At 47.0% G+C, this 17,842-nt stretch overlaps 1 protein-coding gene across 2 annotated transcripts in view; it reads right to left on the bottom strand.

Moving 5' to 3' along the window:
* POLR1A (RNA polymerase I subunit A) overlaps nt 1-17,842 on the bottom strand; it is an 89,338-nt gene that overhangs the window by 61,671 nt on the left and 9,825 nt on the right. For both annotated transcript variants that reach the window (NM_001133901.1, XM_024241989.3), the window contains 5 exon segments: nt 304-409; nt 1,796-1,882; nt 7,459-7,562; nt 10,669-10,754; nt 11,708-11,815. In NM_001133901.1, the coding sequence (NP_001127373.1) occupies nt 304-409; nt 1,796-1,882; nt 7,459-7,562; nt 10,669-10,754; nt 11,708-11,815 (491 nt within the window).

Raw genomic sequence — 17,842 nt, 5'->3', positions numbered from 1 at the left:
CTGAGGTAGGAGAATCACTTGAACCCAGGAGGCAGAGGTTGCAGTAAGCCAAGGTCATGCCACTGCACTCCAGCCTGGGAGACAGTGCAAGACTCCGTTTCAAAACAAACAAAAAACAACCAACATTCCTATTGCGTTCACAACAAACGGGAAGGAAAGCAAGCCCTCCCACCACCTGCACCTGGAGCGGAACTGCAGCTTTGTCTCTCAGTGCCCTTGGCCCTTTCACCTCTCCTAGAGATCACGTTTCAGTTCCTTAGTACGCTTTTTTTCAGGTGAAATAAGTTAATTAAAGGGTATTACCTTGAGGGTGGCACCACCAAGAAATCTAGAAAGAACACACTGGGATTGAATCTGGACTCCATACCGTCATCATCCATTCCCGAAAAAAGGTAGTTCAGAAAGAATCCTACGTTGGAAAGAAATAAACCAAGAAGACCATTTAAATCTATCACTAAGGGCATGGGAGGACAACCATAAAAATATTACTGAGTGAGGAAAAAACAGAATACAAGATAATATGTAGAGTTAAGGTCACAGTTTTCTTTTTTGAGAAAAGGTCTCACTCCTGTCGCCCAGGCTGCTGTGCAGTGGTGCGATCATGACTCACTGCAGCCTTGACCTCCCAGGCTTACGCAATCCTGCCACCTCAGCCTTCCAAGTAGTTGGGACTACAGGTGTGTGCTACCATGTCCAGCTAATTTTTTTTTTTTTTTTTTTTTTAAGAGATGAGGTTTTGCTTGGTTGCCCAGGCTGGTCTCGAACTCCTGGGCTCAACTGATCCACCTGCCTCAGCCTCCCATATTGCTGTGATTGGAGGCATGAGCCAACATGCCTGGCCTCATTTTTCTTTATAAAAACAAAAAACACCCTCTGTGTACATGACAGTTTGTATGCAGGGGATATGATAGCATAAAAATGGGTACTACAGGGACAATAGCTCTTAACCCAGGGACTGAGATGGGCAAGGATGGGGAAGAAACTTCACTTGTTTTGAATCACCCTCCTGGACTATTAAAACATAGACATCACACACATCATTATTACTTTGATCTTCATAAAAAATATGTTGAATAAAAAAAATTTTTTTTAAGTTAGCCTCCTCCCACCCCTAACAGGTACTGCCAAGAAAGGATCTTCTGTGGATCAAAGCTTTATTTCAGGTTTCTGGTTACTTTAAAAAATGCCTAGAGAAAAAGATTAAAATGTGCTAGGGCCTGCCACAGAAGCAATCATACTAACTCCAGTGCTTTTTTTTTTTCTGATACCTCTTTAACAACATGTTCATTTGTAAGCGCTTATTATTACACAGAGGTTATAGTCAGCGTTCCACAACATACTCTCACAAGGGCTTGAATATACTGCATAGGTTTTGTTATACACTCAAAAGGAAAGAAGGATTTCCCTTATAGTAAAGTCCCAATTAAAATAAGAGAGAGTTCATTCTTTGATTCACAGAAGGACAAAGCATTTTACTTATGGGCATTTAAAATAAGTTACACTGAACCTTCTAAAAATATGCCAACCTGTATTAAGCGAGGCCCACCTGCAGTTGTCATTTGATAACCAGGCTCAGCTGCAATAATTGTCAAGTTTTTGGTGCTGGGTATGACCTCCCCTGCTCTATGACATCTCAATGTCAATGTGCCCTGAAGACTGCCCCAAACCTCTGGATCAGTTCCAGGAGGGAGCTACAATCATTACAACTTAAAAGAGGTAATAAGGCAGGGTTAATGAGTCCAGGAAATAAAAGCCTAGAGAAGATCAAGGCTATTTCTTTAGCCTGATACAGCACCTTCATTCTTCCACAGGGCAGAAAGGTGTTCGCGGGCACTGGTGGGTGTTAAGTATCCTCGTTTTCCTATCTGAGCTTCCTCAATTCCTGGAGCCAAGGAGGAGAATCAAAGTGCAATAAATCAGAAACAGGTACTCTTTCTGCAATGGGATTTATCAGTTCTTTATCCCCAAGCCTGCAACTTGACCACAAAAATCAATCTCAACGGTAGCATATTATCAGGCCTGGATTTCCTCTGGCCCTTAATCTCATTTCTATAGTAATAAAAACCATATGGCTATTGTATAAAACCTTAAAAAAAAAAAAGCAAAGTAAAAGAAAACATTACCCATAATCCCATCACATTAACAACTTCTATCACTTTTATGTACTGTTTTCCAGGCCTTTTTGTCTATACAAGTATTTTACACAACTGTAATCTTCAGTGTGGATTTATTTTGCGCACTACTTTGCCCTTTTAGTATCATCTCATCAGCATTTCTGCACGTTGCTATGTAGCTTTTGCCTGATCACCATTTTTCATGGCTATGTGATATTCCATTAAGGATGATTCCTAATTCACTTAACCATATTCTCATAATTGGACATCTGGATTGATTTCCATATTTTTCTATTATAAGTAACATTATAATAAATATCTTTATCTATCTGGTTTTTACCAGAAAAGTTCACATAAGTTGAATTATGGATAAATAAGTATTTTTATGGGTAAATATATACTGACTTCTTTTTACAAATATCATACTGGTGTGTGAGGAATGGATTGGGCTTGGTTTCTCACACTAAGCAAGATCACTCTGGGATGCCATCTACCAGCAATACCGAGGTTACATTAGAAAACCAGGCTTGGGGCTGCCATTCAGGAGGTAGGGTCCAGGCATTTAGATGATTAACTAAGACAAGTAAGTAGTGTGTCTTTCAGGTTCAAAACTTTCTGGGCACTTTGGGAGGCCAAGGCAGGCGGATCACCTGAGGAGTTTAAGACCAGCCTGGCCAACACAGGGAAACCATGTCTCTATGAAAAATACAAAAATTAGCCAGGCGTGGTGGTGGACGCCTGTAGTCCCAGCTACTTGGGAGGCTGAGGCAGGAGAATGGTGTGAACCCAGGAGGCGGAGCTTGCAGTGAGCGGAGATCATGCCACTGCACTCCAGCCTGGGCGACAGAGGGAGATTCTGTCTCAGAAAAAAAGAAAATACTGGACATGATTGTAATCCCAGCTACTAGGGAGGGTGAGACAGGAGAATCGCTTGAACCTGAGAGGCAGAGGCTGTAGCGAGCCGAGATCGTATCACTGCACTCCAGCCTGGATGACAGAGTGAGACCCCGTCTCAAAAAAAAAAAAAAAAAAAAAACGCAAAACAAAACAAAAAAACCCCCAAAAAACTTTTTCTGGATACATCCACTGGAACTAAGCATTACTCAATTTTCCCTTTTTATTCACATATCAGGACAGGAACTATGCCTTGTCTGTGTTCCTAACACTTGACAGGGTGTCTAGCTCACAGCAAATTCTAAATTAAGAGTATACAGCTCAAATATAAAATAGCCTAAGATAGTCTACACTTAAAAACACCACTCTTGCCTTTTCCTCCTTTTTTTTTTTTTTTCGAGACGGAGTCTTGCTCTTGTCACCCAGGCTGGAGTGCAGCGGCACGATCTCGGCTCACTGCAACCTCCGCCTCCCAGGTTCATGCGATTCTCCTACCTCAGCCTCTCAAGTAGCTGGGATTACAGGCGCACGCCACCACGCCCTACTAATTTATGTATTTTTAGTAGAGACAGGGTTTTGCCATGTTGGCCAGGCTGGTCTCAAACTAACGACCCCATGATCCACCCACCTTGGTCTCCCAAAGTGCTGGGATTACAGGCATGAGCCACCGCGCCCGGCCTCCTCCATTTTTAAAAACTAGCTTCATTCCACCTCCAATTCTCCAGCTAGTTTCTTTAAAATCTGCAGAGGATATGTCATCATAAGTTTTTAGAGAAATCCCTAACTTGGAGAACAATTAACAAATGCAACATAATTTAAGTAGTCTCTGTTAATAGGTATTTAAGTCATGTCCAGTATTTTCTTTTTTTCTGAGACGGAGTCTCGCTCTGTCGCCCAGGCTGGAGTGCAGTGGCACGATCTTCGCTCACTGCAAGCTCCGCCTCCTGGGTTCACACCATTCTCCTGCCTCAGCCTCCCGAGTAGCTGGGACTACAGGCATCCACCACCACGCCCGGCTAATTTTTTGTATTTTTAGTAGAGACGGGGTTTCACCGTGTTAGCCAGGATGGTCTCGATCTCCTGATCTCGCGATCCGCCCGCCTCGGCCTCCCAAAGTGTTGGGATTACAAGCGTAAGCCACCGTGCCCAGCCCATGTCCAGTTTTAAACTATTCAAACAACACTGTGAGTATTCTAATTCCTTAGGATAAAGTCATCAAAGCAGAATTGCTAAGCCAAGGAGTCTGCATGTTTAAAGTTTTGATGTCGATAAAAGCAGAATATTTCAATGAGTTAACACAATTGAAGGAAGCACGGGTGTGCAATGAAGAATGGCCTTGACCTTCAGGGATAACCACAGCATTAGAAAGCTACATATGTTCAGTGGGAGAAAACAGACCCCATTAACCTGCATTTTGTGGGCATTTCTGAAAATGAGTGTCTGAACTTTCTCTTCTACTGAATAGGTCGGAAATGCTGAAGAAGATCGGTTGAATCTCCTCAGCTCCTGTCCCAGCAATGCCCCCACTGCAGTTTAGTCACCGTGAAGGCAGAGGCTGTTCTTCAATCACAGGATCTTAAGAGTCAGAAGAGAGCTGTGGAAGCCCATCTCCTCACATGAGCTGCATCCCCTCCTAACAAGAACTTCCGCAGCTTGCAACAATGGCTTCTGCCTAGCTGGGATTTCAGAACATCTTGAATGTGTCTTTCTTTCAGCTGTAAGAGGTGCCATAGGAAAAAGGGATTCAGAGGTCAAATAACCTGGGATCACAATGGCTGGAAGTGTCTTGGCTATATGAATTCTCATTTTAAATGTTAATGTGCCTTGTGGGGCTTGGGGGGGCACATGGCACACAGGGAGCACACTGGAGCAGCACGCGCGGCATTTCACAAGCTGACAGCGCTCCTTGTGGGATCACCAGTCCATGGGGACTACTCAGGCACAGCCCTCACTTTTTTTTTTTTTCTTTTTTTTGAGACAGGGTTTCGCTCTTGTTGCCCAGGCTGGAGTGCAATGGCGCAATCTCGGCTCACTGCAACCTCCACCTCCTGGGTTCAAGCGATTCTCCTGTCTCAGCCGCCCGAGTAGCTGGGATTACAAGCGTGCGCCACCACACCTGGCTCATTTTTTATTTTTTTTAGTAGAGACAGGGTTTCACCATGTTGGTCAGGCTGGTCTCAAACTCCTGACCTCAGATGATCCGCCTGCCTCCTGACCTCAGATGATCCGCCTGACTCGGTCTCCAGAAGTGCTGGGATTACAGGTGTGAGCCACCACTCCCAGCCTAGCCCTCACTTTTTTATTCCCTCTGATACCAGGAACATGGTCAGACCCACGCTGAGGGTGCTCACTTTCCTCCACATCACCTGCTCCCCAGGGTTACTGATCTGTGTCATTTGCAGCCCCTTCAGAGAGCAGAGACCACACGGTCTCGTCTGTGTCTTGGCATTGTGCTCATCACAAACACGGTCCTTGGCATAATGCTGAGTGCCCAACAAATAAATGTGTGCTAAATACTGAATACCCAAGCCTGGAGTTGGTCTACTTGTTTCTAATGCACAGACTTCTGGCTGCACCATCATATTCGCGTGGCTGCAATGAAAGATGACTTTAGAAGAATGGGTTTGGTGAAGGCATTGAAAGGCTACTTACCTGCCGGACATTTGCCCCACGAAAACTATCTTCTAGAATTCTGACCATCTTTGTTCTCAATCTATGAACATTTTATAAGGCATCCTAAGGGCTACAGTAGCAATTCCCAACTGGTATTACAAGAAAATTGTTTTGAGGGTTATTTAATGGTTAAGTGTAGGAAAATCCACTCTTATGGTGTTAACTGCCAACCATGAAACAAAATTAAAAAGGCTTTCCAAATGCAGTGTGGTATCCTGGGTTGGATCCTGGAGCATAAAAAGGAAACTACTGGAAAATCAGCAAAATTAAAAAAGTCTGTAGTTTAGGTAATAGTGTTGCACCAATGTTAAACTCAGTTTTGACAAATGCACCATGGTAATCTACGTTATACAGTAGGGCAAATGAAGTAAACAGTATTAAGGAATTCTCTGTACTATGTTTACTACTCTTCTATTAAGTCTAACAATTATCCTAAACAATAACATTTAAAAAAAATAATAAACAGGTTTTTCATTTACTCCAGGCCATGCCAGAGTGTTCAATGTAAAACATACATCATGCATCTCCAGGAGGGGATCTTATTTCCATGCTTATCCCATATTCTCAAGCCCTGGTGAAAGGTTTAGTAACAGTATCTGCTATGGACTGCCATGCATGTAATTTCCTCAATTCTAGGCAACAGGCTTTATGAATGCCATTATATAGAGTTGGAAATGGAAACGCCTCAAAACAGCCTTCTATCCCCCACTCAGAAAAAGTGGCAGAGCCAAGTGACAATTCCAGGTTGTGCTTTTTCTTTCTTTTTCTGAGATGAAGTCTTCCTCTGTCACCCAGGCTGGAGTGCGGTGGCACGATCTCAGCTCACTGCAGACTGCGCCTCCTGGGTTCAAGCGATTCTCCTGCCCTAGCCTCCTGAGTAGCTGAGATTACAGGTGCCCTGTAAATTAGCCACCACGCCTAGCTAATTTTTGTATTTTTAGTAGAGATGGGGGTTTCACCACGTTGACCAGGCCGGTCTTGAACTCCAGACCTCAAGTGATCTGCCTGCCTCAGCCTCCCAAAGTACTGGGATTACAGGTGTGAGCTACCGTGCCCGGCCAGGTTATACATTTTCTACCCTGGCACACTGATGACGTAATAAGAAATGAACAGTTAACATTTACATAGCACATATTACACAGCAGGTACTGCTCAGTGCTTCTCTTGGAATACTCTAATCTTCTGACCACTTCAGAATAAAAACCAAAAACCATTTTTAAATAAGCCTCTGACTATAAAAATTAAAAAGTGGGAGTATTAAGTTATCTCAAAATTTTTCCCAAGCAGAGCTTGGGTGGGGCAGAACTGAGGAAAGAACTCTACCTGGAGGGATCTGGGTGGACAGCCAGGAGTAGCCTGCAGGAGGTGCTAATGTTTTACTGAATTCTTGCAGTTTTTCTTAAAAATTATTCGCCTACATTTTATTCCAAAATAGATCCACACTTGTTTTACAGTAAAATGTTTCAAAATATTTGCCAGGTAAATTTCTTAATTTCTTCCTGGAAAACCTTTCAGAAAAACGACCACTTAAGACAAGAGGCGCCTGTGGGGCACTGCCTCGTAAAGCAGCCCCTCCCATCAGCTCTCCCGTGTGAGAGGCCTGAGCTGGGTGCTCGCCAGGGTCCCCTCAGGCCTGAGAGGCCTGCACAGTGTGCCTCTGCTGGCTCCTCCCAAATGCAGCGGAGAAACACTTGGTGAGGAGAACCAGGTATTCCCAGGGTTTAGGACACATCTGCTGGCCTCACATGGAGCTCCTCTCCAGACCCAGCCTGCTCACCCAGGGGCTCGGAGTCCTTCTGGCCAGCTGTCCTGTGCACCATGGCTGGAAACGTGATAGTCAACTTGCTGTTGTGTTCCTTTCGGACAACGGATCGCCCGGTCCTGCGCAGGAGGACAGTTGTGATTGAGGACAGAAAAAACCCAATAAGATATTTAATAATAGCAATGAGTCCCTCTCCCTCTCCCTCCCCCTCCCCCTCCCTCTCTGCTTTCTTCGGTCTCCCTCTACTTCTTTTTTTGGTCTCCCTCTGTTGCCGAAGCTTGACTGTACTGCCGTGATCTCGGCTCACTGCAACCTCCCCGCCTCGGGCTCCTGTGATTCTCCTGCCTTGGCCTGCCCAGTGCCTGGGATTGCAGGCGCGCGCCGCCACGCCTGACTGGTTTTTGTGTTTTTGGTGGAGACGGGGTTTCGTCGTGTTGACCCGGCTGGTCTCCAGCTCCTGGCCTGGAGTGATCTGCCCACCTCGGCCTCCCGAGGTGCTGGGATTGCAGACGGAGTCTCGCTCACTCAACGCTCAGTGTTGCTCAGGCTGGAGTGCAGTGGCGTGATCTCGGCTCGCTACAACCTCCACCTCCCAGCCGCCTGCCTTGGCCTCTTAAAGTGCTAACATTACAGCCTCTGCCCCGCCACCACCCAGTCTAGGAAGTGAGGAGCGTCTCTGCCTGGCCGCCCATCGTCTGGGATGTGAGGAGCCCCTCTGCCCGGCCGCCATCCCGTATAGGAAGTGAGGAGCGTCTCTGCCCGGCTGCCCATCGTCTGGGAAGTGAGGAGCACCTCTGCCCGGCCGCCCCGTCTGGGAGGTGAGGGGCGCCTCTACCCGGCCGCCACCCCGTCTAGGAGGAAGTGAGTAGCGCCTCTGCCGGGCCGCCCCGTCTGGGAAGTGAGGAGCACCTCTACCTGGCCGCCCCGTCTGGAAAGTGAGGAGCACTTCTGCCCGGCTGCCCCGTCTGGGAAGTGAGGAGCACCTCTGCCCGGCCACCCCGTCGGGGAGAAGAGGAGCGCCTCTGCCTGGCTGCCCAACATCTGGGAAGTGAGGAGCGCCTCTGCCCGGCCGCCCCGTCTGGGAGATGAGGAGCACCTCTGTCCGGCCGCCCCGTCTGGGAGATGAGGAGCACCTCTGTCCGGCTGCCCCGTCTGGGAGGTGAGGAGCGCCTCTGCCAGGCCGCCACCCCGTCTGGGAGGAAGTGAGGAGCGCCTCTGCCCGGCAGCCCCATCTGGGAGGTGAGGAGCGCCTCTGCCCGGCCGCCACGTCTGGGAGGTGAGGAGCGCCTCTGCCCGGCCGCCCCGTCTGGGAGGTGAGGAGCGCCTCTGCCCGGCCGCCCCTTCTGGGAGGAAGTCAGGAGCGCCTCTGCCCGGCCGCCCCGTCTGGGAAGTGAGGAGCGCCTCTGCCCGGCCGCCCCGTCTGGGAAGTGAGGAGCACCTCTGCCTGGCTGCCACCCCGTCTGGTGGGAAGTGAGGAGCGTCTCTGCCCGGCCGCCCCGTCTGGGAAGTGAGTAGCGCCTCTGCCCGGCCGCCCCGTCTGGGAGGTGAGGAGCGCCTCTGCCCGGCCGCCCCGTCTGGAAAGTGAGGAGCGCCTCTGCCCGGCTGCTACCCCGTCTGGGAGGAAGTGAGGAGCGCCTCTGCCCGGCCGCCCCATCTGGGAGGTGAGGAGCGTCTCTGCCCGGCCGCCCCATCTGGGAAGTGAGGAGCGCCTCTGCCCGGCCGCCCCATCTGGGAAGTGAGGAGTGCCTCTGCCCGGCCGCCCATCGTCTGGGAGGTGAGGAGTGCCTCTGCCCGGCCGCCCCGTCTGGGAAATGAGGAGCGCCTCTGCCCGGCAGCGCCATCTGGGAGGTGAGGAGCGCCTCTGCCTGGCTGCCACCCCGTCTGGGAGGAAGTGAGGAGCGCCTCTGCCCGGCCGCCCCATCTGGGAAGTGAGGAGCGCCTCTGCCTGACCGCCCCGTCTGGGAGGTGAGGAGAGCCTCTGCCTGGCTGCCACCCCGTCTGGGAGGAAGTGAAGAGCGCCTCTGCCCGACCACCCCGTCTGGGAGGAAGTGAGGAGCGCCTCTGCCCGGCCGCCCCGTCTGGGAAGTGAGGAGTGCCTCTGCCCGGCCGCCCCGTCTGGGAAGTGAGGAGCACCTCTGCCTGGCTGTCACCCTGTCTGGGAGGAAGTGAGGAGCGCCTCTGCCCGGCTGCCCCGTCTGGGAAGTGAGGAGCACCTCTGCCCGGCCGCCCCGTCTGGAAAGTGAGGAGCACCTCTGCCCGGCCGCCCCGTCTGGGAAGTGACGAGCACCTCCGCCCAGCCGCCCCATCTGGGAGGTGAGGAGCGCCTCTACTCGGCTACCCATCGTCTGGGATGTGAGGAGCGCCTCTGCCCAGCCGCCCTGTCTGGGAGGTGAGGAGCGCCTCTACCCGGCCACCCATCGTCTGGGATGTGAGGAGCGCCTCTGCCCGGCCGCCCCGTCTGGGAAGTGAGGAGCGCCTCTGCCCGGCCTCCCTGTCTGGGAAGTGAGGAGCACCTCTGCCCGGCCGCCCTGTCTGGGAGGTGAGGAGCGCCTCTGCCCAGCTGCCCTGTCTGGGAGGTGTACCCAACAGCTCCAAAGAGACAGCGACCATCGGGAGCGGGCCATGAGGACGATGGTGGTTTTGTTGAAGAGAAGGGGGGGAAGTGTGGGGAAAGGAAGGAGAGATCAGATTGTTGCTGTGTCTGTGTAGAAAGAGGTGGGCATAGGAGACTCCATTTTGTTCTGACTAGGAGAAATTCTTCTGCCTTGGGATGCTGTTGATCTATGGCCTTTCCCCCAGCCCCCTGCTCTCTGAAACGTGCTGTGTCAACTCAGGGTTAAATGGATTAAGGGCGGTGCAAGATGTGCTTTGTTAAACAGATGCTTGAAGGCAGCATGCTCTTTAAGAGTCATCATCACTCCCTAATCTCAAGTACCCAGGGACACAAACACTGCAGAAGGACGCAGGGACCTCTGCCTAGGAAAACCAGAGACCTTTGTTCATGTGTTTATCTCCTGACCTTCTCTCCACTATTATTCTATGACCCTGCCATATCCCCCTCTCCCAGAAACACCCAAGAATCATCAATAAATACTTCATTAAAAAAATAACAAATAAAAATAAAAATAAATAAATTAATTTAAAAAAATAAAATAAAAAAAAAAATAATAGCAATGAGTGACTGCCCAGAGACCTCTCACCTGGGGCAACGGCCCTGATACTTACTTGCAGTGGGGACAGCGCTTAGCATTCATATGCGCCTTCCAGAAGAGAGCAATGAGCTTGCTCTTGCTCTCACACACGTTCTTTACCTGTTTTTTTTAAAAAAAGTCAGAGAACCTTGGAGTGCCATTTTGAAGAGAATCCAATATATTTACTTTATGGTTTTCACCTTTTATTTTTAACCAGAGGAAACACCCCCACCACCACTTTCTTAAACAAAATCTTCCATAGAACCCTAATACACTTGAGCTCTGACAATTACTGAGTGACCTCTTTAAGCCTTCAGTTTCCTCAATTATAATACGGGAATAAGAATAGTAACCACCTCAGTAAGCTCTTACTAAGATAAAGAATCATGAACGCAGTGGGGGCTTGAAATACAGCCAGTACTCAATAAGTGCTAGTTACTTTCACTTGTAAAAGGAAGCCCTCTGGATGCAGCTGGCCTGCCTCAGAAGGACCTCAGGGTTCTAAGGAAGGCACATCCACAGTCCAGCCACATGAGTGGCTCTGCACCTGGCAGCAGATGGGAACCATCTGGGAGCTTTTGTAACTCCACTTGGACCCTACCCCAGACCAATTAAATCAGCATCTCTGGTGTGAAACCAAGGCATGAAGTGAAGCAGACTTCAAGACTATTTTCACAGGTGAATTATCTACCCATTCATTCATTCGTTGAACAAATTAATACTTAGGCAGTATATGAAGGGGAGAATAAGGTAGCGGTGGGTTAAAGAGAAGTGTTGGAGAAGGAAAAAAAGACCTGATGCCATTTTTTAAGAAGAGGCTTGCTGGATGCTATACCAAAATCATATGTCATATAATCCTCTCATTGGTCCTGGAGGCAGGCATTAGAGATTAGATAGTGGACACTCAGGGACAGTTGTGTAATTTGTGAGGTTGCAGGTCTCATGAGAGGCAGAGCTCAGATTCAAACTCAGGTCTACTTTGGGAAGCCAGAAGTATATGCAAAGGACAGCACAGAGGGAAAGTGATAAAATGATGCCCAAAACAGCATGGGAGAAAGACAGTGTTAACTCACATGTGCGCCCTGGGACCCCAGGAGGTTGTTCTGCACAATTTCAGCTGTGTATTGTTCTAATTCCTCCTGAATTTCAGAGGCAGAGGGATCAGCATTTTCTTCCAGAAGCTGGAAAACAAAGAGGAAAACTCCATTATCACAGTAATGTACACATCTGATGAGCAGCACAACTGTGACCAGCCTCTCCAAGGGTGGAAAAGATTCATTTGAAGGGAGAAAAAGAAACTATGGCTACTGTGTTGCACTTTCAAAAGAGTAAGACAGCATCGCTGTTAAAAAAAATCAAACAAGATCAGGCGTGGTGGCTCACACATGTAATCCCAGCACTTTGGGAGGCAGAGGCAGGTGGATCACTAGAGCTCAGAAGTTTGAGACCAGCCTGAGCAACATGGTGAAATCCCGTCTCTACCAAAAATACAAAAAGTTAGCCAGGTGTGGTGGCATCCACTTGTGGTCCCAGCTACTTGGTAGGATGATGTGGGAAGATCGCTGGGAGGGGGATGTTGCAGTGAGCCAAGATGGCACCACTGCACTCCGGCCTGGATGACAGAGTCAGACACCATCTCAAAAAAAAAAAAAAAAAAAAAAAATCAAATGAGAACATCCTACTTCCAATAACGGTGGGCTAGATTCCCCAGACCAAACCTAAGACTGCAAAGAACCAAGATAGATTAAAATATTTTAAAAATCTTAATGTTCTGAACAGCTGACAGGACAGTGAGGAATAAATAACCAGAGCAAACTAAAGGGGAACTAGGAATCTAGCAAGATGAAAGAGCATGCAGCCACATGTGCTAATGCAGGGCTTTGGTGCTGTGCTGAGGCAGGACATCACTTGGTATACTCATGTGCCCCAGGGAATATGCCTATGATGCTCCCCAGGAGCCCTGGCCTTGAGTGCATTTTCCAATGCAGCAATTTTGAACTTTTTATTCACAAACTCTCAAATGATGTAGGAAACAGAAATGAAAGTCTTAACCTAAGCTGGGCACAGTGGTGCCTCTGCAGTCCCAGCTACACTAGATGCTGAGGCAGGGGCTCGCTTGAGCCCAGGTGTTTGAGGCTGCAGTGCGCTATGATCGTACCTGTGAATTGCCACTGCACTCCAGTGCTTGCCTAACCAAGACAGTGAGATCCTGCCTTTAAAAAGAACAAATTTAAAAACCTAAAGCTTTTTTAGTATAAGGTTAGAAATCTAACAGGAAGCCATCATTCTTCACCCCCCAACACATAAACATAGTAAGCTAGAACACAAAGGACTATACTCTCAGGAACTACCAGCCCCTGTACGATCACTCAGGCCATCCAGGGAGCTTTAAGCGTTGAACCTGGATAATGACAGTCCCAAGTTGGCATCAGTGCCATGCACACAGCAGAAGCAATGAGAATCTTCTCTGGAGAAGGCAGCATCATCCTAGCCCTCAAATTATTCCCATAAATATTTTTTATTTTTACATTTATTTTTATAATTATTAGAAAACTAGAGATAGCATCTTGTTATGTTGCCCAGGCTGCTCTTTAACTCCTGGGCTCAAGCAATCCTCCCACCTCAGCCTCCCAAAGTGCTAGGATTACAGGCATTAGCCACTGTGTCCAGCCCCAACAAAGAATTTTTAAAGGTCAATGACAGACAAACTGTCAAAAATAAATACACAAGGGGACAGGGAAAGGAGGGAGGGTTTTGGGGGACATAAACAATATGCTGACATTGAACTGGACTGTAAGGGTGATAGTTACTTTGTACTGGACTGTATATATAATTAATGCATTTCTGTGTATATTTTACAAAAAAAAGTTTAAGGTATAATAGTAGGCACCATGAATAATTTTATGTCAATAAATCTGAAACTTTAAATGAAATGGGGAAATTCCTAGAAACATGTGACTTACTGTGAGCACTGGTTTAAGAAAATCCTTTCTTTCTCTCAATCTCTCTTTTGGACAAATTTGACCATAAGTTAACTTTTTTAGCTCTGTTCCCTCGGAAACGTAATAAAAGTAGAAATAGGCCGGGCACGATGGCTCACACCTGTAATCCCAGCACTTTGGGAGCCCAAGGCAGGCAGATCACCTGAGGTCAGGAGTTCAAGACCAGCCTGGCCAACACGGTGAAACCCCATCTCTACTAAAAATACAAAAAATTAGCCGGGCATGGTGGTGTTTGCCTGTAGTCCCAGCTACTCAAGGAGGCCAAGGCAGGAGAATCGCTTGAGCCTGGGAGGTGGAGGTTGCAGTTAGCCAAGATTGCGCCACTGCACTCCAGCCTGGGCAACAGAGCAAGACTCCGTCTCAAAAAATAAATAAATAAAAGTAGAAATGTCGGTTGTGTTATTAGGCAACACTACTGATGGTAAAAATGACCGCAACTGGTTAGGCTATATCTGGACTGGAAAGACCATAGCTCTGAGCTTCCCTAGGTCCTAGCTGGGCATATCCTAGGGTCCCTGGAAGCACAGCCCATGGAACTGTTAGAAACGATATTGATTCCTTTCTGGGAGATGGGGCTTCTAGGCCAGGGTGGCTCCCATAGCCGCTGATATGATCTCATTCCTTTGCATTTAAGCAGTCGTCTGTCATGTGGGCAGCCAAAGACAACTAGTCCCTGTGAGGACACCTGCTGAAGGCAAATGTGTGGCACTGCCCTGCTGGCATACTATGTCTCCAATCTCCTCCAGGGCCTTTTAAAGAGAGAATTATCTAACTCGGCTGGGCACAGTGGCTCATGCCTGTAATCCCAGCACTTTGGGAGGCCAAGGTGGGTGATCACTTGAGGCCAGGAGTTCAAGACCAGCCTGGCCAACATGGTGAAACCCTGTCTCTACTAAAAATACAAAAACTAGCTGGGCGTGGTAGCATATGCCTATAATCCCAGCTACTTGGGAAGCTGAGGCACCAGAATCACTTGAACCCGGGAGGTGGAGGCTGCAGCGAGCCAAGATTGCGCTGCTGCACGCTAGCTTGGGCAACAGAGTGAGACTCTCTCTCGAAAAAAAAGAAAGAATTATCTTACTTATTTTATGAGGCTGACATAATCTAGATACCAAAACCCAAAAAGACAATTGGAGAAAGGAAATGTAAACCAATCTCACTCATGATTACAGAGGCAAAAATCCCAAGTAAAATATTAAGAAATCAAATCCAACAACATATTAAACAGGTAATATATCATAAACAATTTGGGTTTATCCCAGGAATCCCAGGTTAATTTAACATTAGGAAAGGAATGGAGTCATTCACCATGTTAGCTGGTTTAAAAGGAGCCAAATTATCTGAAAATTTCAGTATATATTGAAAAGGTATTTGATAAAATTTAATATTTAGCCACCACAGCAAAATAGGAATACAAAGGAGCTTCCTTAATCCGATTAAAAGCTCAGTAAACACCATACTTAATAGTGAAATGTCGAAAGGGTTCCCTATTTTAAGGGTATAATTTATTTATATTTTGAAACAATCTAAAATTTATAGAAAAACTCCACGTATTTCCAGAAATGTATCTTTCTTGAACCATTTGACAGTACACTGCTGATCTGATATACCATCAACCCCAAATACTTTGGTGAACATTTTCTATAAACACGGACACTCACAAATATGACCATGATACGATCATCAAAAAATGGTAACTTAGCATTGATAAGTTATTACCTTCTAATCCTCAAACAACATTGAAATTTTGCCAACTCCTTTAATAATATCCTTTACAGGCTGGGAGTGATGGCTCATGCCTGTAATCCCAGCACTCTGGGAGGCTGAGCCAGGTGGATCGCTTGAGGTCAGGAGTTCAAGACCAGCCCGGCCAATACAGCAAAACCCTGTCTTGACTAAAAAAATACAAAAATTAGCCGGGTGTGGTGGTGCATGCCTTTAGTTCCAGCTACTCGTGAGGCTGAGGTGGGAGATCGCTTGAACCCCAGAGGCAGAGGTTGCAGAGAGCCGAGATAGTGCCACTGTACTCTAGCCTGGATGACAGGGCCAGACTCTGTCTCAAAATAATACTAGTGTCCTTTACAGCAAAAGTATCCAGTTTAGAGCCATCTGTTACACTTTTTAGTCTCCTTTGTTTAGAATAGTTCCTTAGTCTTTAACTTTAGTCATTAGCAGTTTTGAAGATTAAAGGCAAGTTTTATAGAATATCCCTCAATTGCAGGCATGTCTGATGTTTCCTCATGATCAGATTTGGCTAACACATCTTTGGCAGGAATATCCAGAAGCGATGTTGTGTTCTTTCAATTGGTCCCATCAGGTATGTTTCACTTTGATCACTTGAGTAAGGGTGTGACTGCCAGGTAAGAATTCTTCTCCATGGTAGTTATTCTCCCTCTGACCTTTGTAATTAAAAAAGACTATGTGTGTGTATGGGAGGGAGGGTACTTTGAAAGTGCGTAAGTAGCCTGTTAAACTTTCAGTCATTCAATTCATTCTTTCATTTATATCAACATAAAAGTAGGTTCATGGATTCCTACTTCATTCAATGGGTTATAATCACTTAGTGTCATCATTTATTATGATGCTCAAACTGTCCTAGATTTGGCCAGAGTGGGCCCTTCACACAGGCTTTTGTGCCCTTTGGACATGTCCCATCGTTCTTTGAGCACATACTTCCTTTCTGGCATGTGACATTCCAGGCTGGTCTTGTACTTTCTCTGTCCCAGCTCTAGATCAGCTATTTCTCCAAGAAGCTTTTTTAGTGGAGAATGATATTTAGAAAACAAGAAGGGGGTGCTAGGTGCTATCACTCCTCTGAGCCCTTTCAGGGACAGGGCCAGGGGAAAATACATGTGTACACACACACTTTACACCAGAACTTTTAATTCCATTTTAACAATACAGGATTAATTCTGTCTTCTCTCTTTCATATATTTGTAACTCTCTTCTCTGATAGTTAAAACCTGGCCCCCATTATCCTAAAGTACATATTCGATCAATTAAGTACTTATTCATCAACGTCTCTCTCTCTCTCCCCGTATGTAACCACTCTCCCACCACTGCCGCCGTCATCCCCTCCTCTGTGTGGAGCCCTCACCCAAATTGGGCTCAAGCTCCACATGAGCCCACCCTCCTTGTGGACCCCTCCTTATCACATTTGGGCTCATACACTCCATGCTGGGTCACCCTGCACAGGCACCCTCTCACTTGATTTGGGCTCTCACACTCTAAGCTGTGCCTTTATCTCCAAATGAACATCCTCCTCACCCTATTCGAGCTCTGGTATTCCGCACAGGGCTGCCCACACGTGCAGGGATCCCCTCTCACTCTGCTCTGGCTGAGTCCCTGTACAGGGACACCCATCCCACGAAGCTTTGCTCACTCTGCTGCGGCTCAGACACCACATACTAGGCCATGTATCTTTGTGGAATCCCAGCTTGCTCCACCCACCTAATGTCTTCAGGACTGAAGTATCCAAGAAGAGGGAGGAGAAGAGCAAAGGGGAACAACTTTTCTATGTGACAAGAAATAAGACAAAGATACCCACTACCACTTCAACACAGTAATGTAGATCCTAGCCATCAAAAGAAAACATATAAGGCTTTGAAAGGAACAAATAGGCCAGTATTTGCAGATAGGATTGTATTGAAAATCTAAAAATCTCTACAGATAAACTGTCAGAATTGATGAGACAATTTTGCCATGTTGCTTCATAAATAATCAATAACATTTTTACATATCAACAAACAAAATGAAATTTTAAATAAGGTATTTTTAATAGCACCAGAAATTCTAATGTAAATACTAACTATGAAAAAATATCTCTTTACAATAGAGATCTGGTCATCCCCACTTTATCCAAAAGTAACCAGCCAGAGAAATTAGGCAAGAGAAAGAAAAGGCATCCAAACTGAAAAGAAAGATGTAAAAATGTCCCTGTTTACAAATTACACATTCTTTTTTTTTTTTTTTGAGATGGAGTCTTGCTCTGTCGTCCAGGCTGGAGTGCAGTGGCACAATCTTGGCTCACTGCAGGCTCTGCCTCCTGGGTTCACGCCATTCTCCTGCCTCAGCCTCCTGAGTAGCTGGGACTACAGGCGCCCGCCACCACGCCCAGCTAATTTTTTTGTATTTTTAGTAGAGATGGGGTTTCTTCGTGTTAGCCAGGATGGTCTCGATCTCCTGACCTTGTGATCCACCCGCCTC

The sequence above is a fragment of the Pongo abelii genome, chromosome 12 (genome assembly GCF_028885655.2).
Source record: "Pongo abelii isolate AG06213 chromosome 12, NHGRI_mPonAbe1-v2.0_pri, whole genome shotgun sequence".
In the NCBI taxonomy this organism is placed as follows: domain Eukaryota; kingdom Metazoa; phylum Chordata; class Mammalia; order Primates; family Hominidae; genus Pongo; species Pongo abelii.
The sequence above is the reverse complement of the archived record's forward strand: the minus strand, read 5'-3'. Positions and strand labels throughout refer to the sequence as shown.